Source organism: Sminthopsis crassicaudata, chromosome 2, assembly GCF_048593235.1.
Source record: "Sminthopsis crassicaudata isolate SCR6 chromosome 2, ASM4859323v1, whole genome shotgun sequence".
In the NCBI taxonomy this organism is placed as follows: domain Eukaryota; kingdom Metazoa; phylum Chordata; class Mammalia; order Dasyuromorphia; family Dasyuridae; genus Sminthopsis; species Sminthopsis crassicaudata.
In genome coordinates, this window is record NC_133618.1 from 258,445,901 (window position 1) to 258,468,446 (window position 22,546).

Consider the following 22,546-nt stretch of genomic DNA (forward strand, 5'->3'; position numbering starts at 1 on the left):
TGCCCTGTCCTGTTGATTCTGGCACCTAGCTCTCACTGTGAGACCTCCTTTTCCCCTCCTGCTTGGGGCCGGGATTGTATCCACATTCACTTTGAAACAAATTCACTTTTATTAAAAACAATATTTCAACCAGCTTGGGGGGGGGGGCCTTCGGCTCTCGTACTCTTGTCTGACGGGGATGGGTTTGGAGTGAGCTGTGGCTGGCACAGTCTGGAGGCTGAGTCTGGGCCCTCGGCTCTGAGTATCTCTTGTCAGGTCTAGGGCCTTAATTTGTGGAGTCTGGTCTGCAGTGTTGTGTCTGGTTTGGGGGTCTTTGGGAACCGGGGTTCGCAGGATGTTGGAATCCTTGAGGGGAGGAGTGTACTTTTGTGTGATCTTTTGTGTTCAGTGCAAGGTTTGGGGGGTTGAATCTTTAGGGATGGGTGGGTGGTACTGCTTTGTGATCTTCAGAGGTTTTAGGATCTGTGGTAGACTTGGAACATTTGTAGACTAGGCTTCTGGGGATCAGCCTTCCCCTTTTGGGTGGACTGGCCGCGGGGGTGGGGGTGGGGGTGTAGGATAGTTATCATGCTAATGGCCTCACTGGGGGACCAGGGGAAGTCCAGTAGCCTGGCTTCCTTGAAGTGCAGTCTGGGATTAACCCCTCCCCCGGGGTGAGCCCTGAGATGGTCTAGAGGGGAGTTGAGAAAGTGATGACCTGTGCATACCGGCCCCCAGCCCCACCACCTTGGGGAAGGGGAGTTAGAAACCTTTTTTATTTCCCCTTCTACAGCCAGAAGTAGGTGAGGTCAGAAGCCCTAGCCTGGGCACGCTGACCACCGGCCTGAGCCCCTAGACAGTGCCCACCAGGACTAGCTGGCTCTGAGACGGGGAGGCAAGGTATGCGTGGAAGAAGCAGGGCTTAACTTGGCCTCCTCCAGATATGAAAGACTGTCCCTAGGCTGGAGGAGGCGGGATGAAAGGGGGCTCCCTAGGGTTTGTGAAGGAGATGGTGGGGGTTGCGAGTCAGCCTTCAAAGGCCCAGAGCTCATAGTGTCAGTCAGGGATTGAAAGGAGAGGCCTCCAGTTTTCTGTGGGACTTGAGGAGGTGGAGTTGCTTCCTAAATCTTTGCTTGTAGTCCTGCCCCTTCCCCCAGCCTCACCTGGGGCTACAGCCTGCTCCCCCACCAGGCAGTCACTTTTTAAAGCTGTCACTGTGGCCCATCCGGAGCTAAGCGTTTCGGACCTGAAACCCTCGGACAGGTGGGGGTGGGGAGAAGCATAGGTCCCTTTGAGCCTGAAGTGCTTTTAGGGGAGACCAGGCACCCGGACACTGGACAGAAATGAGCTTCGGGCAGGAACTTTGATTCCTTATTCCTTAATAGCTTCACAATCCAATTTGAGAGATAAGACTCCTATCACAAGAGGGATAGTGTGAGATTAGTGCCATGTGGTGGATTACATTTATATAGTGCTTTAATATTTACAAAACACTTTCACATTTTCTCTTTACAATTCTGTGAGGTGGGTAGTGCAAATGTTGGTCGGCCACTGGAAAAACTAAGAGGTTCAGAGAGGTAAATGACTTTTCTAAGGTCACATGGCTAGTAAACCTAGGTGTCCCTGTGCTCTGGAATTTGCACTGCACCAAACCGCCTCCCTTCCCTGGGTGGAGGCGGCTAAGTGGAGTAGGAGATCAAGCCTGGATCTGGGTGGCCGGCTGAATGAGATAGGACTTTATGGCTACATCTTGAAGTGGAGAATGATGTTAATAGAATGAGATTAGGAGGTGGAGGACTTTGCAAAAGGCAAGATTTTGTAAGCTCCCGGAGGGGCAGTATTTCCAGGCCTTGCCCAGTTATTGCACGTAGCATTTAGTAAATGCTTGTTGGATTGGATCTCAAATGGCACCACGTATTGCACTTACTCTACATTTTGACTAGGGACGCGATTTTATTTAAATTTAAACTTGCTGGAGCTTCTCAAAGACTAGAGTTCTGCACCCAAATAGGCTTTTAATAATTTTATTTAACAATTAAATAATTTTAATAATTTTCATTGAATTAAGTCCCTTTAGGGATGGTGAGTAGATCAGTTTGGCTGAGTCACCTGGCTGTGGTAGGAAAGCCTGGAGAAATCGGGCCGGTTCTGGGAGACTCTGAGTGCCGGACTGAGATTTTGGTAATTGTTCTGGAGCCACCATAGGTTTTTGAAAAGGGGAAATGATGTAATCACAGCTATGCTGGAGGAGGAGTAATCTGGCCACCCCAGTGCAGGGGAGATTGGAAGGGGCGGCCTGTTTAGGAAGCTTGCCTCAGGATGTCTACTAAGATTGCTGAAGTTAGAGACAAGTGATTAGATTGGGGGGAGGTGGTGGAGGGGAGCAGAGGAAGGAGGCTAGCTGGCTTTGGTGCAGATAAGAGTTAGGTGGCTTGAGTTTTGGGGAGGTGGGAGACAAGAGTTTTGGAGGCACACTGATTTCTGAGTAGTGGAGATGCTGCCCCGAACTATGGAGGAAAGTTAGGCCTGACAGATGGTCTTGGAGGACGGGATATTTAGGGTACAAGAAGTCCTGGGAAGTCTCCAAGGATCTCTGGGGCCCGCCAGTTTTGTGTCTGGGTCTTCCTCCACCCAGGTTAATGATTCTGAGATTTAAAGGAACTTTATCAGCAGCTTGTCTGGCCTCTGGAGAGAAATTCTGGGAGGTGGCAAGCCCCACCCAGTCTTCCCCGAGGGAGAAGGAGGTATCTGCTCGGATCTGCCCCTCCCTTTAGCCACCTCACCTTCCCTCCCATTCTCTTGTCCCTTAATTCCTCCCGTGACCTTGGGTTGCCCCTTGCCCCTTTGCTGCCTCAGTACCCCATCTTGGCAGGGAAAAAGGGAAGGGGGGAGAGGAACCTCTTTTTTTTTTTTTAATCAAGGAACAGCAGTCATTGAGTGGTGAAGTTTTGCTTCTGATCGGGATGGGGAAGGATTATAGGTCGTGTTGATTGTGTAGGTCCCAGTACGTGGGTATTTGTGTGCATCTGTCTGCGCTTGTGCTAGTGAGTCTCCATGAATCCATGGGTCAGTGCCCGTGTACGTGAGCGTGTGCTTTGGTCTATCGTGCCTGTGTTTGTGTGTGGGTCTGTCACGTCTATGGGGATGTCTGCAAGGTTGTCCTCTGTGTCACAAGCGTTTTCTGGCCTTGACCACAGATCCCCCGAGAGGCCCTCAGATTTTTTAATATGTTTCGGATTTTGGGGGAAAAGTGGTTGTGAGTTCTCCCCACCTCCCAGGTCAGCCCCCCAGCTACTCAGGGCCATTAGACAAATTGTTATTTGCATTAACAAGTGTGTCAGGGAAAGGCCAGGAACAGCCCCAGCAATTGTCCCTGACTGGCACTCGCCTTTATGGTGGGGCTCCGGGAGCCTGCATTTTTAGGAGTCCGGAGGCCCAGCAAAGTTCTAAACACCAGTAAATAATGCCTCCTCTTTGCCTATCACCAGGGCAGGGGTTAGGTGGGGGGAGGGGGCGGGGGCGGAGGTGGAGTCAGAAGCGTCGAAGCCCCCCCCACACGATGGATCTCTGCCCCCACCCCAGCCAAAGGATACCCAAGTTCATTCTCAGCCCCCCCCTCTATTGTTTTAAAGGGCCAATAGCTGGGATGCTATTAACATAATGATTGAAAGCTCTGGGCCCTAGGTGGGAGGGGAGGGATGAGACTTGTCCCCCAGCACTAGCCTCCAGGACAGTCTACTCTTCAAAGTCTGAGGGGGCCTCACCCCCCCTGTGTACTCTGAGGTCCAAGTGCCTACACGGTCAGTCCGGTCCCCCGCTAGCTGCGGCGGCACATCTGTCTTCAGGACCAAGAAGCCGAGGCCGAGGGGGAGGTCTGGGTCCCGACCACAGCTGCAGCCCGCCGAGTCAAGCTGGGCATGTTTAACCACGAGGGGCTTCCTCCGGGCAACTTCGGCCTGGGCCAGGGCTCGATGCCCGACGCGTCCTCCCACTACAGCAAAGGCGGCTACGTCGGGGGGAGCGCCGCGAGACCGTCCCAGCCCCAGCCGCCGTCGCAGACCTTCTTTCCCTTCCCCTCGGCAGTGAAGAGCGAGTACAGCTTGGAGGGACCCTCGGCTCCCGACTCCAGCCAGACCAAGGGGTGGTACGCCTTCGCAGCGCCGCCACCCCCGGCCGAGGCCGGCCAGGCCGCGGCCCCCCACAACCTTCACCTCCTGCCTCCCAAAGAGGAAGACTCTTCCTGCTCTTCCCCGTCCTCCTCGTCCTCCGGAGCTCCTGAGCGGGACCTCAGGGACACCGTGGTCCCTGAAGCCAAGTACTGCGCCCGACCGGGCCCAGCCTACTACGCCCCTGCTTGGACCGGGCCCTTCTGGCCGGGCTTGGGGAGCAGCAGCTCGGTTCCCAGCGCGGCGCTGCCGGGGCCTCCTCTCCCTCCCCACCCTCTGCAGGCTCTGGGGAGCTTTTCTGGTCCCAGGCCTCTTTACCCAGCTCCCCTCCAGCAGCCCCAGGCCGGGCTGGGCAACAGCAGCGGCAACAACAGCAGTAGCAGCGGCAGCAGCAATGTCAGCAGCAGCAATGTCAGCAGCAGTGTCAGCAGCACCAGTGGGTCCAGCGGGGCGGCCAGTGAGGAGGGCGTCCCGTCCAGCGACAGCGGGGAGGAGGTAAGAAGGCCGGCCTGGCCCCGGCTCTCCACTGGCTTCGGCTGAGCTCGGCTTGTCGACTGAGATCCACCCGGCCCCGGGCTCACTCGCCTGGGGCCTGCCCAGAAAGGGAAGGAAAGGGGACAGGAGAGGCCCTGGGCCACCGGGAGATAGCATCTCCCTTCAGGGTCGAGTCTTTTACTGGGCAAGGGAAACATCTGGGAGCATCAGATCCTGGAGCTTTCGAAGCCCTCCACCGTCCCAAGAGGAAAGATCCTATCTACCTGGCCCTTCCCCCCCAGCCAGAGTGCTGGAAGCCCACACTTAGCCAGGCCGGAAAACCCCCCAACTTCTGTTACAAAGCCAGTTTCATGGGGGTCCCAGCCCACCTCGCCTCGAGGTTCACGAGAGCTGACCCATCAGTGTGGCGCCTTCTTTTTGTACTCTGTAACTCTGGAAATAAACCAGCCCCCTCTGGGCTGTGCAGATTCCCACAGTGGACCTTCTAGACATAAAGAAGTTAGTTTTTTTGTCTCACAGAACATCCTTCAGCCCCTTGGTCATTTTTCTTATTCTCGGGCCCTTCCCCTATCCAGGAGTACACTGGTCCTGAGGCGCCCAGTCCGGTGTGCACGCCAGGTGTATATCGTATATCCATGTCCGCATAGTTCAGTGCAAAGAGAGGGGAAACTTCCTTTCTGTTCCCTCCACCTCCTGGTGCTGACCAGGACTTTGTGGGTCCTAACTGACTGGGGAATGGAGCAGCTAATCTCTGCCCGTTACCAGCCTTCTGACCTTGGGCACACCGTTTCACTTCTGTTCATAAAATAGTGGAATGATCACTCTTTAACCCTGAGTCGTACATTTTGGGCCAAAGATTCCCCTTATTTCCTTTAGAAACTCCATAGTCTGTGGTCGTTTCTCACTTTTACCCCCAAATAGAGCAGATGACTGGCCTTGTGCTGGAGTTTGAGGCTTCCCTGAAGTGAGCGGGGAGGGGAGAATAGGAGGCCTTAGAAGTTTCCCTGACCCTTTGACTGGGACCCTTTAGTTGCTCAAACTTCCTCCACCCCTTGCCCTCTGCAGGACACCCCGACCTCCGAGGAGCTGGAGCTGTTTGCCAAAGAACTGAAACACAAGCGAATTTCTTTGGGTTTCACTCAGGCTGACGTGGGCATGGCCTTGGGCACATTGTATGGTGAGAAGCGGACGGTGGGGGCGGGGGTGGCTTTTAAGTACAGACCAGGGACAAGTGAGACAAAGTGAAGGGGATTCGGGGATTCTGGGTTTCTTTGGCCGGAAAAGGAGGCTGTATAGGTTAAAGTTTTGCCTCCTGGTCGCTCCCCTGCCCCATGGCTTTTCCTCCAGTCCCCTGGTTGGAATTGGAAGGGGGAGCAGTGGTGTTAGAAGCTAGGGATGGGGACCCCCGTTTTCAGGAGCCCAAAGCTGAGCCCACCCCGCCTTTGCCCCCAGGAAAGATGTTCAGTCAGACGACCATCTGCCGGTTCGAAGCTCTGCAGTTGAGTTTTAAGAATATGTGCAAATTGAAACCGCTCCTCCAGAGGTGGCTGCAGGCTGTGGAGAACACGGACAACCCTCAGGAGGTAAGTAAGCCGCGTGTCCCCTGCCCGCGCCGTACCCCCTAGTCGCCCCCAGGAGTAGCCTCCTCACCGCGCTCGGATCCCCGTGTGGGGCGGAGACCTCTATGTAGATTGAGTGGGGGGGAGGACGACGGGGAAGGAATGGGGCTTTCAAAGCCCAGGCTGCTCTTTCCCCCACCCCAGGCTCTAGCTGTGCCCTGTCCCCCCCAGATGTGCAGTATGGAACAAGTGCTAGCCCAGGCTCGAAAGCGTAAACGTCGCACGAGTATTGAGACCAGTGTGAAGGGCACCCTAGAGGGCTTCTTCAGGCGGTGTGGGAAGCCCACTCCACAGCAAATCTGTGACTTGGCAGAAGAGCTGCACCTGGACAAAGATGTGCGTGGCCCCCGGGCATGGGCTGGGGCGGTGCCGGGGAGGAGGCGCAACCCTAGCTAGTGAGACTACGAGGGGGCCGGCGGGTGGGCCCAAGCGCTGACCGCTCTCCTCTCTCCCTCCCAGGTGGTGCGAGTCTGGTTCTGCAACCGCAGGCAGAAGGGTAAGCGGCTTCTTCTGCCCTACGGGGAGGAAGCGGAAGCACTGCCTTACGAGCTGGCCCCGGGCACTGCCCTCGTCCTGCCGACCGCTGCTGTGCCCCAGAACTATGCAGCACCCCCGCCTCCCGTGGCCCCCGCCCTCTACATGCCCGCCTTCCCCAAGGGGGAGCCCTGCATCCCAGGCATGCCCATGCCTAACGGGGGCCTCTGAGCCAGGGCCGGCGCTGTAGGAACTCAAGGGGGCTCAAGGCTCCGCGCTTCCCCTCCTGCCCTGGCCCGTCCCGGCGGCCGGCCGCTGCCCGCTGTCTGATACCACGATGGTCTCGCCTTCTCCCGGCCCTGGATCCTCCTCGTGCCCCCAATGCCCACACCTAGGTTTTTGGGCATCTGAACAACAATATTCAGGTCTTTTTTTCTCCCCCTTCTTTCACCTCAGGCTCCCATGCTCCGGCTGGGAGCTGGTTTGGAAATAAAAGTTGGGTGGTAACTGACTGGACTGGTCTCTGCAACTAATTTGGGACGGAATGTGGGGGGGCCTGGCGCTGGCTGGGGATTGTGGAAGCCCTGGGAGAGGGCACCTCGTGGGACCCCAGCCCGGGTGTTGTCTCCAGTGACCCCGGGTAATGTGTGCCTGGCAGCTACCCTCGGTTCCACCAGGGGGCAATCTCACCCACGAATCTGCCCCGGCTGATTCATTTTTTTGTTCGAGGGGTGGTAATGGGGCTGGCAACATTGACTTTCCACATGAGAGGAAAGACCATTCATCCTTGGATGGCTTAACCCCTCTCGGGGCTCTGATAGACACTCAGTCTCCATACATCTCCACCTCCTTTGGTCTCAAATCCACACAGAAGTCTTCCTCTCCTCAGAGGTACATCATGCAGGAATATTTATGTTTGTCCCCTTCCCCGCTCATCTCCCTCCGGACCTGATGTTGCCTTTTTTGGGGAACTGACTGACCGGGGCTTCTTCAGTGTTCCTGCCCTGTGTCCGTCCCTCGCCCCTTCACACTACTGATACTTCTCCCCAGAGTTGATAAGGGTCTGCGGCCGGATTTGTGCCATCTGGCTGTGCCACTGAGGGGCTTAAGCACCTTCCAGGACTCTGAGGCGGCGCTGGGGCACGGCGTGGGCAGGGACGGCCTAAGCTGCCTTTCTCCCAGCCCCTGGTGCTTAGCAGACACAAAGCGGGCTCACTAAGTGCTTGTCGGCTGCCCGAGGGGAGCCCTCTTCTCCCCTCCTGACCCCGGAGGACTGGGGGGCACAAAAGCTGCATCAGGTAGGCCCGGTGGCCCATACAAAAAGTAGTCAGCCCTGGGTTTTGTGGTCTGCTTTGTCTGATTCTGACTCAGTCCCCGCTCCCTGCCTGACCGCTGCAGAAACAGACGCCTTTTACCCTGAAGTCTCTGCCTCTGTGGCTGTTCTGTTCCTGTATGGGGTGCAAGTCTTAACGTCTTGCTGCATGATAGGTCTAGTAATTACCAGTCATTGGTCTTCAGCAGAGCAGAGGTCAAATCAGTCCTGAGTTAAAGGTGAAGGAAAAAGACAAATCTCCCCAGCTCAGGAGATCTAAAAACGAGCAGTTTTCATGGAAGGATGGAGAACTAGGAGCTCTAGAAAGACATCTAGGGAAGGAAGAAGCACTGTGACTGCTGTGTACGAGGCACTGTGCAAAGTGTTCTACAAATAAAATCATTTGATTCATAAGACAATCTGGGAGGTAGATGTCATCCCTATTACAGTAAAGGAAACAGGCAGTCAGGATAAGTGACTTGCCAGGCTCGCACGGCTAGCTAGTCAGTATCTGATCACATTCCAACTCCGGACTCCCCTTGCTCCGAATATGTTGCCACCTGGGTGCCTTGGGGTCCCTGGCTCTCAGGAGCTTGTCCCCTCTGGCTGGCCCTTTGCATTGTGCCCCATAACTGTTCAGAAAGCTCCTCGTGACACCCAGGTCTGTCGTTTCCCCTCCGGGCCAGGCCAGAGCCGATGCATTTGGGGGCCTCTCAGGAAGTGTTTGCTGACTGATCCCCAAAAGGCTGAGGAGCAGGGCGTGCCAGGGGAAGAGGCCAGTCTGTGGGTACAGGGTGGGGCCTGCGGGAAGCACGTTGGGCCTGGTTGGCAGCACAAACAGGAAGAGTACCAGGCCTAGTAAGATCCCCAGTGGGCCCAAGACAAGATAGGTTGAAGGCTGCTTTTTTTTATTTTCCTCTGGCTGCAGGGGCCCCTTTGGGAGCCAGAGCTGCCATGCCCATCCTGTAAAGGGGAAAACAGGAGCCTTCTAACTGGTTTCCCAGCATCAAGTCTCTTGTCCATCTTTAACCCAGCTACCAGAATATCACTCTGGCGCTCTTTCATTCAATAAACTCCATGGGTCCCCAATGTTCATTATATTTCTAGCATCAAATACAAATCCCCTTGACATTTATAAACATCCCCGATCTGGCCCCCACCTACTTTTCCGCTGCGTTCTCTGTGTTAGCCAGGCTTTTCCCCTTTTCCCAGCTCTGTGCCTTGGTATTGATCGGCTGCTTCCCCTGTCCACAATCCGTTCCCTTTTTACCTGGCTCCCTTCAAAGCTCAGCTCGAGTAACCTCTAGGAGGGCTTTGCCTTCGGTGAAACTACCATGTAATTGTGTTGTTCACATGTCTCCCTATTGGATGTAAACTTGAGGGAAGGACTTCATCCTTTCTGTCTTTGGAACCCCAGTGCTTGGCATACAGGAAACACTTAATAATTGCTTGGCATGTTTGAAGAGGTAGGATGCTCCCTGTCCAGTGACAGCGCCCAAGTCCTTAGGCTTCTTTGGAGCTGCGGTGAATTTTATCCCTGAAGACAGATCCCATCCTGGTACAGAGCCTCTAGAAGGATACCATTTAACTTTCTTGGCATCTACCCTGAAGTAACTCTGGCCAAGTTGTGCTTGCCTGGAAAGTGAATATTTCACAATAATCCCTTCTCTCAAGGTTAGATTTTAGGTGCTTTTTGTTAGTCAGTTTCCTGATTTTTTTGCGTGTGGCAATATTTCTCTGATCTGTCTTGAATTAGCTTTGGCTGGTGGATGAGGGAACAAGACATGTAAGCATGGAATGCCAAATGGGAAGTGATCTTAAAGCTCAAGGGGTCAAAAATTCCTTATTTTACAGATTAGGACACTGAGATCCAGATAAACTGAGTAATTTGCCAAGGCTTGGGGTGACGTTTCTGAACTCCAGAACTCAAGTTACCTGTTAGTCTACTACTCTTTTATATCCCCAGTACAAAGGGAGGGGAAGCAACAAGTCCTGGTAGCAAAACCAACTGCTACAATGCATTCTATAATACTCTTTATATACCCAAGTTAAAGTTTCTTAAAATGAGGCGAGGGTCCTCAAAAAATTTTACAAAAGTGAAAGTATCAAATATTCCACCAAGATTTAATTATGTAAAAATAAACACATTCACCTTCTTAATATGCAAATTTCATCTTTGTAAATAATAAAATTATAGGTAGACCAAAGAATTGTCTTAAAAGAAATTTCTTTATGATTTGTTATCAGTAGATGTTTGGTTTGGAATAGGTATGCCTATTTTATATCTGGCGTCTCATAAAAATTTCTTGGGCAGAAAGGGGTTGCCAGTGGAAAAAGTTTAGGAAGCCCTGCTATAGTTCATAATTCATATATGATCATGTCTGTTATCCCTCAATATTACAAATGCGATCCTAGTAAAGGTATTAAGAGAAAGCAGTAAGGAGCTCCTTGAAGACTCTTACTATCGCCTCGAGGAACATTCCTTCAGGCTGTTCCTCTTGGTATTGGTCATGCTAATTAGACCCAGAAACCTCTTAAGGATACTTAGCTCAGTTTTCTTTTACCTATACTATTTATTATCGTCTTGCCTTTTGCCTTACTTTACTAAACTATTGTGAAGATCTCTCCCTCTTTGCAAACTTGTGATTCTGCCCTGCCCAGCCCTCCTTCTCTTTAGCTCTCCGATTCCAATAGATCAAAGATCTTCCTGAATCCCAGGTGTTGTGATGCAGAGTCAATAAGATCTGAGTTCAAATTCAGCCTCTGACACAATGTTGTGACCCTGGGCAAATTGTTTAACCCCTGTTTGTCTCTGATTCCTTATCTGTAAAATGAGGATAATGATGGCCTTAACTCCTCGGGTTTTGTAATGATCAAATGCTGGACAAGGTGCTTGAAGTTTAGTGAGCATTATATAAATATTAACTATTATTACATAAACAGAGATAGAAAGAATAACCTGCAGATCCCTCTCACCGTTCTATTTGGGCAAGCCATACCCTTCAGTCCCTGGGAACAGAAACAAGAAATAGCTCTAATTCATTCAGGTGGTACGGATGGTAGTGCACTGGATTTAGTCAGAAAGACTTGAATCCAAATCTCTCTTACTCCTTACTTATTCCTTTTGTCACCCTGGATCAGTCATTGAATCTCCCTCAATCTTTTTCTTCCTTAGTAAAATGGGGATAACGTTAGCATCTAACTTACTAGGATCCAAAAATAGAACATTCAGAAAGCACTTGGCAAACCTTAAAGTACTATGTAAATGCCAGCCATTAAATGGGACTTGGGTTTATAGGAAAAAAGGAAAGCTTGAAAGTCATTTTTGGTGTTAACACTTTGGGATGCAAACACCCAGACCAGAATTGCTCCCTTCCTACTCAATAGCCATCAGTCCAGACACCTGGGGTGAGCTCAAATACTTGTCCCTCCCCCAACCTTCTTCCCCCTTCCCCCAGCTGATGGCAGGCTTCTGACTAGTGAAAAGCTATCTTTGGTTGCAGAAACCTTTCAGAGAACCCTGAGGAACACCAAGTATCTCCCCAGCAGCCCCTTCCTTCTTCCTCTTTTTTCTTTTAGCAATTCCAAGATTGTAGGCCTTTATGGTCTCAGATAACTAACCGATAGAGACTCAGCTCTAGACATGGGTGGACCTGAAGTGGGCATAGTAGCAAATGCCTGAAATACCTGTTACTGCCAAAATTGGAAGGTGTTTGTTTGTTTGTTGTGAGCTAGGGGGTTCAGAGCTGCTTTTGGACCAGATTCCATTGGGATTCCTCACTAAGTCCCTGGTACTAATCTAGTGAGCAGAGATTGCCTAAGGAAGGAGCAGGCTAAACTTCCTGAATAATCAGGAATGGGATCAAGCCTTTGAGTGCCCCACACACTTCAACCTTGGCAAGATAAATTAGTCTTAAAAAAAAAAAAGAACATAGACCCAAGAAGCATCCTGGGGTAGTGATAACCTCAGATTAGGATATTGAGGTCCAGATAAGCTAAATAATTTGCCAAAGTTTGGGGTGACGTTTCTGAACTCCAGAACCCAAGTCACAGTCACTCTTCTATGTCCCCAGTACAAAGGAAAGGGGAGCAATAAGTCCTAGTAACAAAATAAACTACTACAATGCATTCTATAGTATTTATAATTCTATATCCAAGTTAAAGTTTCTTAAAATGGGGGGGTACTTGAACAATTTAACAATACTAAAAGGTAAAATGGAGTTTGTCTCAGAGGTATGACTTTCCATGGAATCAAAGCAGGAATATACAATCTAGAATTTTAATGACCTATGTTGGGTGTCTGTTCCCAGGTGGCTCTCTTGATACTATCCTTAAATTCCCCTAACTCTAAGGATTTCCAATCATCTCCAACCTAGAAGTGTTACCTTCATTTACCTAAAAACTTTTTCCTCAGACAGTGAATGAATAAATAAAAGAAGGGAAACAAATATGTACTAGGCACCGTGCTAACAGCAGGATGGAAATAAGTACCGGCTGGGAGGCCAGACTTTGTGCTAAGTGCTTTTATCTCATTTGACCCTCACAGTAACCCCTTGAGGTAGGAGCTATTATTATCCCCCTTTTACAGTTGAAGACAGACAAACAAGTTAAATGACTTGCACAGGATCACACAGCTAATACTCAAGGCTAGATTTAAAATGAGATCTTCTTGACTACAAGCCTAAGCTCTTTATTCATCTCTAGATATAGAAAATATAATAGTGATATAGTGTTTGCCCTGAAAAAATTTACATTTAATGGGAGAAACTACACATATTTAGGAGAGTTGGTTTGGTCTAGAATGTCACAGGAATGATAAGTGAAACCCTAGGAAGGTCCTCCCTGGTGAAATCCGTATGCCTGAGGCTATCACTACCCTGAGATGTTTTTTGGAGCTAGGTGGGCTTTATTTGTTTTTGAGACTGAGCTCTTTATCCTACCCAGGTTGAAATGTGTGGGGCACTGCCTGTCATTGAGGAGAGAAGGGGTGGAGGGAAGGAGGGGGAAATTCGTAACAGAAGTGAGTACAAAGGATAATGTTGTTAAAAAAAAAAAAATTACCCATGCATATGTACTGTCAAAAAAAAATTATAATTATAAAATTAATCAAAAAAAAAAAAAAAAAAAAAAAAAAGAAATGTATGGGGCACTGATCCCATTTCTGATTATCCCAGAAGCTGCTTCTTTTCTGACCTGGGCCAGTTTCACCTTCCTTAGGGTTTTGTTTTTGGGGTTTTAAAAAAATATACTCTTTCTAGGTACAGCAGTGTTACTGATTTGATTAGTATTTTTGATGGGGTATGATTGTATTTCCATGGCAAGGAGATAGTCTGGATGAAGCAGTTTTGAGATCTGGAGCCCAGGTTGGAAGCCATAGCAGGGAGGGCAGGGACTTGGCAGCCTAACCACAGGGTTAGACAATTTGCCCAGGGGTCGTGATGAAGTTTAAGGTGCAGTCCCTTACTTAAGGATAGTTAGGTGCTACAGTGGATGGAGTACTGAGCTTAGAGACTCAAATCTGGCCTCAGACCCTTACCAGCTGTGAGAGCCTGGACAAATCATTTTATTCTGCCTCAGTTTCCTCATCTGTAAAATGAGGTGGAGAAGGAAATGGCCAACCACTCCAGTATCTTTGCCAAGAAAGGCTCTAATGGAGTCATGAAGAGTCAGAGGTGACTTTCGGACAGTGAGGGGAACCAACCTCCCACTTCTAGTTTCTGTCTCTGTATGCCTAGTGGCTATCTATATGTTCCAGTCTGGGAGAATTAGTGTCATTATCTCTGATCTTGCACAACGGATCCCTGGAAGCTCTTGGATCTTCTGGACTAGGTGTTCTGTTCTTGCAAGGTAGAAGGTAGTGATGAGCCAGCTGGGTACCTTGCCAACAAAACTTCCCTGAAGGGAAGGTTCCCTTTGGGCCTGGCAAATTTCAGCGAGGTAATTAACAGGGGCAGGGGCAGATGGCAATTGTGCGCACCACCTTGTTCAAAGTCTTTCTTGCACATCACCTAGGTCAAGAAGAGCCTGTCTGTTATTTCTTTCATTTATCCCCCTCCCCGTACATGATGCTACTTGGAGTCCCAAAAGATAGGGGGAGACCACCTAGCCTTACACCAGGTTACTGTTGGCTGGGAGAGGAGAGGAAAAAGAATACCACTTTTTTCCTCATCCTGAGCCTCCTGCTTAGGAGATCCAGGAATATGCTCGTAAATGTTTAAAGACTGGCTCTCTGGGGAGAAAAAAATGTACACTCAACATACTTTTAAGTTTAATCTGAATTATTAACATTTTCTTCCATTGCTTAGAGCATCTAGGTGACACTGCAAACAAAGTGCCAGGCCTTGAGTCAGGAAGATTCATCTTCCTAAATTCAAGTCTGACTTCAGATACTTAACTAGCCATGTGACCCTGGGCAAGTCACTTAATCCTGTTTGCCTCAGGTTCTTCATCTATAAAATGAGCTGGAAATGGAGATGGCAAAACACTCCAGTATCTCTCTGCCAAAATACCCCAAAAGGGGTTATGAAGAGTCAGGCGTGACTGAATCACAACTAAACTATAACAAAGAGCATCACTTAAATCTAATCAATTTAAAAGACAAAACCAAGCATAAATCCAGCCTATTTGTAGCATTTGCTGATTTCAAAGGTGTAAAAACATGTTGGACAATTTAGCAATCAGCTGTCCTGTAGGACAATTTAAGGAACTGGGTGGTGAGGACTGACAAAGAGTTACCTTTCCCATTATTCCACCATTCTAGCTCCGTCTGCCTCTGGTCTAGGTAACAGCCCCAGTGATAAGGGTGAGGAGAATTTGAGGACTTCAATTTTAATTGAAGAGTTAACCAGTCCTCCCAAGTGAACTCCTGCCAACTCCAGCCATGCTATCTGCTCCTGCTTCTTTAGGCTTTAGTAAACATCCTGGTATAATGGAAAGAGCCTGAATTTGGAGAAGAGCCTGAGTTTCAGTTGTTTTTAACGTGTAGGACTTTGAAAAAGTCTAACCCTTTTTGCTTCAACTTCCTCATCTGTAAAATGGAAGGGCTGAGCTAGGGTGGGAAGAAAAACAAAAATTCAAGCAAACAATAATAGAAAGAGTGTAAATGCTATGTAGTGGTCCACACTCATTTCCAAGTGTTCTTTCTCTGGGTGTAGCTGGTTCTGTTCACTGATCAATTGGAATTGCATTAGCTCTTCTCTATGTTGAAGATATGCACTTCCATCAGCATACATCCTCATACAGCATCATTGTTGAAGTGTATAATGATCTCCTGGTTCTGCTCATTTCACTCAGCATCAGTTCATGTAAGTCTCTCCAGGCCTTTCTGAAATCATCCTGCTGGTCATTTCTTACAGAACAATAATATTCTGTAACATTCATATACCACAATTTATTCAGCCATTCTCCAGGCATCCATTCGATTTCCAGTTTCTGGCCACTATAATGAGGGCTGCCACAAACATTCTTGCACATGTGGGTCCCTTTCCCTTCTTTAAGATCTCTTTGGGATATAAGCCCAGTAGTAACACTGCTGGGTCAAAGGGTATTGTGCCTATTCATTTTTAAAATGCCCAGATTACATTTGATGCTTTCTGAGGTCCCTTCCAGCCATAAGTCTCCTATAGTCCGGAACTTTCCAGACCTCCAATTCTGTGTGTGTGTGTGTGTGTGTATGTGTGAGATGTTTTTTCTGAAAAAGGGACAGGGAGACACAGAAAAGAAGGGTCAGTGATTACTGGTTATCTCCCGCCATTTGTTTGGCAGAGGGCCGAGGGGTAAGTAGTTTTTCTGTAATTTTTCCCAGGGGAAGTTTTGGCAGGACAACTGGGCCCCTCGCTGCGTCACGGGGACAGAGTGTCTCCTTCCCCTTCCCAAGTTTGGAAAGCCCCCGAGTCTTGCAGCCCCCTGAAGAATAGCCAATATGCCTGAGTCATTACTACCACCTTCCTAGTCTGAACTCTTGCCAGGTCTTCCCTGCCCCTTCTAGGATCTGAGGTTTCTTATGCTGGTATCTCCTGATGGTCCTGTGTGCCCTTGGGATAAAGTAGGTAGGGGAGGAGGAAAGAGACACAGAGAGATTAAGACGGGAGAAAGAGAGACAGAGACTAAGAGACACAGAGAGAGAAAGGAAGGGAGGGACAGGGGGACAGAGAGAAGAAGAAGAGGCACCTTTTTTATTTTTATTTTTTTAAGTTACCAGCTTTAATTTTTATTTCTTTGATTTTATGATAATTTAGATAACATTTTAACTGTGTACTGACATATATTTCTTCTTTTTATAAGTGTCTGTTTATTGGGGAACTTTTACTAAAAGAAAACTCAAGATTGTACTAATGTTGGAGATATAAATATAAGCATGCAAGGTAGTTCTGCCCTCAAGGACCTAAGATACTGATGAGGGAAAGCTGCAGTTAAAGGAGAGCTGAAAAGGAAGGAGGAGAAAGTAAAGCATCGTATAGGATCAGAGAATTACAGATTCAGAGCTGATAAGATCTTAGGCATTTTGAGGGTCTGAGCCAGCATACTATAGTAAAATGACTTGCTCAAAATCCCATAGATCACATAAAAAAAAGCCAGGTCCCTGACCCAAAACTGGGACTCACTGGGGATCTATAAGGTTGTGCCTTTCCCCTCCTGCATTGGGCCTTCGCATGGCAGGAGCTCTCCACCATCGCCCTGTTTGTCCCCACATCAGGTTTGCCCTATGAGACCTCACTCAGGGGCCGCCTTCTCAGTCTCATGCTTTGATTCTGGAGCACTCTGATTATTCAGGCCTGGGAGGACTCCCCAGAAGTGCAGGGGCTCGGGCCTTTAAGGCCTTTTACAGCCTGGGAAGCCTTGCTGAGGAGGTAAGGGACCGCTCCTTGGTCCTTGTGCAGGGGCTTCTTCAGGTAGGCAGGCCTTTGGGTCAGGGACTCCTGAGGAGGTAACCGTGCCTTCTGCCTGATCCCTTGCCCACACGTGCTCTGTAGGGGGGCGGGATGGGGCTGGAAAACTCCAGCTCCAAAGGCAGTGCAGTACAGAAGAAAGAACATCGGGTTCTGAGTCAGAGGACCTGGTTTCAAATCCCCCCTTGTTGGGCAAATGGCCGCCTCTCTGAGCCACAATCTCCCCTCTGTTCAATGAGGGTAACTGAACGGTGGAGTCCTTTTTAGTTCTCCCCCTTTGTTCTGGTGCCCGGGAAGGCAGCGTTGCCCTGCTTGCCCATTCCTCTGTCCACTATGGGGCACTTTCTGGGCAGGAGGCAGGGCCCGAGCTAAGAGAGAGGAAAAAAAAGGTTGTTGACCTCTTAATAGAATAGCAGAGGGTATGGGAACCCACGAATGGGGGAGGAGGGGGAAGTGGGTGATGAAATAGCAGAAGGAAGAAGTGAGCAGGGGCTGAGCTTAACTGGAGCCTCTGGGGGGGTGGAAGAGTATCCCTTCCCCTGCCCAAGGGAGGACTCAGGGAGAGGGAAGGTGAGTACCAGGAACCTCTGGGTGCTCCCATTTCTGATTAGCAATCTCTGCCCCAGTCCTTGCCCCCTGGCCTGAGGGCAAGCAGGGAGCCAACTTTGCAGACCATCTTTCAGAGGAGCCCCGACAGGCTGAGTCAGCAAGCTGCGCTCTCGGAGCATTTCCTTTGACAGCCGTGGACCCTTTTGCTGATCCCCTCTGGAGTTTGCCCAGGCCGAAGTAGCTGGGACAGGTTGGGAGGGAGGGTGGTGGCAGGAGCCATTCCGCTGGAGGAGAAGGTGGAGAGCTCCTGCCCCTCATTCCCTAACTGCCCCTTTCCCAAAGTCTTTGGGGCCCCATCTGGAGACTCTCCCCTGCCACCCTGGGCAATGAGGAGGAGGGCGGAAGGGATGATCCCAGGTGGGAAAAGCCAGGATTTCCCGTGCAAGGTCCCCGTCTGCCTGGAGGGGGCTAGAGTCCAGGGGCAGGGGTGCAGTTTCCCCTCAGGCCCTCCTGTTCCCAGAAGGCCCTCCCCCCTTCTTCTTCATTCCAGTAGCAGCCAGGCAGGGTCCCGGTAGGGCTGAGGCGGGGCTGGGGGGGTGGAGGTGTGGCCAGCAGACAGAAAAGAGTGACTGGCATTGGAGGTGACTGTTCTAGACTGCAGGGAGGTGACCTCCAGTCCCCACGGAGGAGCCGCAGGGAGCCGGCAGGCACACCTGGGGCAGCAGGTTGGCAGGGCGAACCACAGTGATTCTGGGACGGCTGTGATTGATTTCAGGATGGCTGTGATTTCAGGACGCCTGTGAATGCACAATGAAAGTGAGTCTACTAGACTATTCTGCTGGGCAAGGGAGGGACTGGGTTCTGGGGCAGAGGGGGCGGTGGGAGGGGGATGGAGAGGGAGCCGGGTGCACCGCCGGGTGTGGGGAGGGGACTGGGCCTGGATGGAGAGGAGGACTGGTGGATGGCGCACCCATGGGATTAGGGAAGGCCACTCCTTCACCTCCATCTCCCGTCCTCCTGGGTCTTAATGTCTGTAACCAGGAGCTGGGGGTCCTCTCTCCTGGACCCTCATGAAGTTTTCCACCTTGCTTCCTTACCCCTAGCTTCTGGAAGTCTAAGGACAAAAGTACACCACAATAATTGTAATAACAACAACCCATATTTACATAGAGTTTATGTTTTCCAAAATACTTTTCTCATAACATTCGTGTGAGATTAGTGATATGAATATTATCCCCGTTTTACAGAAGAGAAGACTGAATCCCCAGAACAGGGCCCCGGTGTTCTGATTCAGTCACATCACTCCCCAGTCCCCTTCTATTGATTTAGCCCCACAGTCCCCGCTCCGATCCCCCACCTCTAGAATAACTTCACACTAGCCATGTCCTTCTGTCCTAGAGACAAGTGGGAGTCCCATGGGCCCAGACACGGCCCGGTCCCGGTGCCCGAGACGATGCCCAGCTCCAGGCTGTTCTTCCAGCGAGCCGTGGCTGGGATGGCGCTGCTCCTTGCCCTCTGGCTCCTGGTCTCTAGCAGGGCCTGGCGTCCTGGGACGCGGTCCCTGCGCAGAGGCTTCCAGCCGCACTCTAAGCTGACGATCCTCATCTGGCACTGGCCTTTCGGGAAGCCCTTGCCTCTGGACGGGGATGTCTGCGCTCACTACGGCGTGGCCAACTGCCGGCTCAGCACCAACCACAGCCTGCTGGGCCAGGCCAGCGCGGTGGTCTTCCACCACCACGAGCTCCAGAGAGGGGCCGTCCGGCTGCCCTTGGCTCGCCGGCCCCTCAGGCAGCCCTGGGTGTGGACCAACCTTGAATCTCCCAGCAACACCCACGGACTCTCCCACTATGGCAACATTTTCAACTGGGTCATGACCTACCGCAGGGACTCGGACATCTTTGTGCCCTACGGAGAGCTGGTGCCCCGGGACGGGGCGGCTCCCCCCGTGCCCGCCAAGAGCCGGACGGCCGCCTGGGTCGTCAGTAACTACCACCGCACCCAGAAGCGCGTGCTGGTCTACAACCAGCTATCTAAACACCTCCAGGTGGACGTGTTTGGCCGTGCCAGCAGGAAGCCACTGTGCCCTGAGTGCCTCCTGCCCACCCTTGCCCCCTACCGATTCTACCTGGCCTTTGAGAACTCCCAGCACCGGGACTACATCACGGAGAAGTTATGGAGAAACGCTCTGAGCGCAGGGGCCGTGCCCGTGGCTTTAGGCCCTCCTCGCTCAACCTACGAGGCCTTCCTGCCAGCCGACTCCTTCGTCCACGTGGATGACTTCGGCTCGGTCCGGGAGCTGGCCGCCTTCCTGAAGGGCATGAACTCCAGCCGTTACCAGAGCTTCTTCGCCTGGCGTGAGAGGCTGGCCGTGCGGCTCCACAGCGACTGGAGGGAGCGCTTCTGCGCCATCTGCGCCCACTACCCCCGTCTGCCCCAGGACCAGGTCTACAGGGACCTAGAGGCCTGGTTTAAGTCGTGATGCTGATCTCCTTAGCTGCTAAGGTGCCCGAGAAACGCAGGGCCGCCGTTGGGGACCAGAAGTCTGCCCACTCCTCCGGATCCCCCACATGTCTCTCTGTCTCCTTGAGAGACAGAACCTGCTATTTGTTCTCTTCCCTCAGCCGGCTCCTCTTCCCCAGATGCATCTGTTAACAAGCTCGACCCTGAAAAATAACACTCGGCTGGGCAGGGAGAAGACGGGCTTGGGTCCAAGGCAGGCCACCGAGTGGATATGTGACTGGAGAAGTCATTCCTTTGTGATGCTCAGTTTCTCCGTCCCTGCCCCAAGAACGGTTGGGATGAGACTGTCTTTACTGTGTCTCACAGCCCAACAGTTGGATCCCCGGCCTTCCACACTGTGTGTGTGTGTGTGAGATGGGGCGGCGGGGCACATCTCTCTCACTGACCGACATTACTACAAAATAAAAACCTGAATCCCCGCTCCTGGCATGCCGGGGACTTTTAAGAGAAGGCAGATTCTCGGTATGAGAAGTAGAAACTGATTCAATGGTGCCATGTAATGGTAAGGGAAACACGACAGATAAATAAAAACCTCAGATCTCAAACTGAACCTGAAACCGCAGAGATTTTTCCTGCAAGTGCTTAGTCAATGGGGGGAGGGTAAAGGGAGGAGGGAGGATGATAAAGGGGAGGAGGGAGGAGGGGGGAAGACATGCGTGGCAAGCCATGATTCTTGCCCTCAGGAAGAATGATGTCTGCTGAAAAACAGAACAAACCGCCTGGGAAATGAGAAACCTGTGAACCTCATTTCCCCAACAAGATTTACATGACCCCAAGACCACCTGTATGGGTGGATAACAGTCTAAAATCGTTCTGAAGGTGTCAAAGGAGTTTGAAGCTGCAACAGGGGTCCCTGTACGAGTGTTAATGGGGGGTAGAGTGGGAGAGGGTGGCCCAGCAGTAGGGCTGGGGCCAGAGTTGGGTAGAGCCCAAGAGCCAGAGACAGACAGTCCTGAGTTCAAATCTAATCTCAGATGCTTCCTTAGCAGTGTGGGCGCTGTTTGCCTCAGTTTCCTCAGCTGTAAAACGGGGATAATTATAGCATGTGTGGACCAAATGAGGTAATTATAAAGTGCTCAGCCAGGACCCAGCACCCAGTAGGTAATATTTAAAGGCTACCAATTGCTATTAATAATATATATATCGTTATAATATTTTGTTGATTTATAATAATTGCTATTACTTGGCTTAAAACCCGGAGAGCTAGATTGGAAGCCAAGCTCCCCTAGTTGTGTGGCTTGGGGCCAGCCTCCCACCGGTTTCCGTGCACTTCAGTTTCTTCATGTCTGAAACAAAGAGAAGCTCCGCGGTGCTCTTCAGCACAGCTTGTTATGACTGTGAGAGTCGCAGGGAAGCTGGCAGATTGAGTTGTGGTTTCTGTGCTTGGAACAGATTGGAGGGTGTTGGAAGAGGGCTGGAGGAAGAGAGGGGCAGGGCGAGAGGGGATGGATGGCCTGCGGTCGCTGCTTGCTCCCCTACCCCCCTTTCCTGGATAGTAAATAGAATGGGAACCGAGAAGAGGAACTGGGGGAAGGCAAGTGTGGGGGGTGGGAGCTTTGGGGAAGCAGAGGACCCAGCGCGGGAATGATTACCAAACCTCTGAGGATGGGGGTGGGGTCCCCTGGAGGTTCTGGGAGGTCCCTGGGGGTGGCAGGGATGGAAAGGAGCCAAATAGAGATCCCCTGGGGCTGAACCCGTTTTGAGGCTTCTCTGACAAGTGCTAAACCAGCTTCCTCTCAGACTAGTTCAGTGACCCTGGGAACGCTAGTCATACTGAGAGTGGCGGACACCCCTCAAGTGGGCCGGGCCGGGCTCCCCAGGGTGGCCGTGGCGGGGCTGAAGAAGGGGAGAAGGACAAAAGGTCTGGCAGGCAGGAGAGCCGTGCCCTGTGCCCTCTCCCCGCAATGAACAATGGAGACTCAAGTCCGCCCCACCCGATAAAGGGCAGGGAGAGGCAGAGGCCCAGCGGGGAACAACTGGGGAAGGGCCCCCTCAGGGCTACTGCGGTTCTTTGCACCTGTCATGGGGCACGGGCACAAAAGCCGTTTCTGCCCACACACGCCCCATCAGGATGTGTTTCTTAAAGATCTGTCTCGGGAGGAGATTGGGGAGTGTGGAGGTTCCTCCTTTGTTCACGTGTCTCTTCCTGAAAGGGAAAGGGAGGGTGAGGAAAGACTAAGGCCCGGACCCCCTGAACAGGAGAGTATCCCCTGGCCCCTCCCCATGACACCCGGGGGAGCTCCAGGTCACAGAGACGCTTGGGGACGTGGGAGTATCTACGCTGGGGTCCATAGAATGGTGGGAGAAATCTGCAGCCTGAGGAGTGGTCTTTGGGAGTGCAAGAAGGGCTTTCTCAGCTCCTAAGCAGGAGCCCCCCAGGTCCTCCCCTCTCAGACTGTCCCGGGTCCCACCCACACACCGAGGAGCCCAAGGAGCCGCCAGAGCCAGACCACGGGGGATAACCCAGGAAGTCTGCTTCCTCTGCCCTCACCTCCCCGAGCGTTGCTCAGCCCCGGGTTAGCTCCGAGCAAGCTGGCCCTGCTC

At 51.5% G+C, this 22,546-nt stretch overlaps 2 protein-coding genes across 5 annotated transcripts; both read left to right on the forward strand.

The window, feature by feature from the left end:
* Positions 1-2,880: 2,880 nt before the first annotated feature.
* LOC141555824 (uncharacterized) lies at positions 2,881-7,244 on the forward strand. 3 transcript variants are annotated; one of them, XM_074289085.1, is made up of 5 exons: positions 2,881-4,640; positions 5,706-5,817; positions 6,093-6,223; positions 6,431-6,595; positions 6,719-7,244. In XM_074289085.1, exons 1-5 carry the CDS (start codon positions 3,897-3,899, stop codon positions 6,962-6,964), a joined length of 1,398 nt encoding a protein of 465 aa, XP_074145186.1. In that variant the 5' UTR covers positions 2,881-3,896; the 3' UTR covers positions 6,965-7,244. The 3 variants fall into 3 exon arrangements, with proteins under 3 accessions (XP_074145186.1, XP_074145187.1, XP_074145185.1); XM_074289084.1 differs by having other exon boundaries at positions 3,751-4,640; positions 6,404-6,595; positions 6,719-7,099; XM_074289086.1 differs by lacking the exon at positions 6,431-6,595 and having other exon boundaries at positions 3,214-4,640.
* A 10,174-nt stretch (positions 7,245-17,418) lies between these two features.
* On the forward strand, positions 17,419-20,552 carry FUT7 (fucosyltransferase 7). 2 transcript variants are annotated; one of them, XM_074289090.1, is made up of 3 exons: positions 17,419-17,503; positions 18,137-18,298; positions 18,881-20,552. In XM_074289090.1, the coding sequence occupies exon 3, from the start codon at positions 18,936-18,938 to the stop codon at positions 19,959-19,961; it is 1,026 nt and encodes a 341-aa protein (XP_074145191.1). In that variant the 5' UTR covers positions 17,419-17,503; positions 18,137-18,298; positions 18,881-18,935; the 3' UTR covers positions 19,962-20,552. The 2 variants fall into 2 exon arrangements, with proteins under 2 accessions (XP_074145191.1, XP_074145190.1); XM_074289089.1 differs by lacking the exon at positions 17,419-17,503 and having other exon boundaries at positions 18,097-18,298.
* Positions 20,553-22,546: the final 1,994 nt, after the last annotated feature.

Bases quoted from the DNA above. Each gene is read 5' to 3' on its own strand.
- FUT7 (XM_074289090.1), top strand. From the start codon at position 18,936: ATGCCCAGCTCCAGGCTGTTCTTCCAGCGAGCCGTGGCTGGGATGGCG.
- LOC141555824 (XM_074289084.1), top strand. From the start codon at position 3,897: ATGTTTAACCACGAGGGGCTTCCTCCGGGCAACTTCGGCCTGGGCCAG. The intron at 4,641-5,705 runs GTAAGAAGGCCG...TGCCCTCTGCAG, and splicing joins CCAGCGACAGCGGGGAGGAG to GACACCCCGACCTCCGAGGA. The intron at 5,818-6,092 runs GTGAGAAGCGGA...CTTTGCCCCCAG, and splicing joins GGCCTTGGGCACATTGTATG to GAAAGATGTTCAGTCAGACG.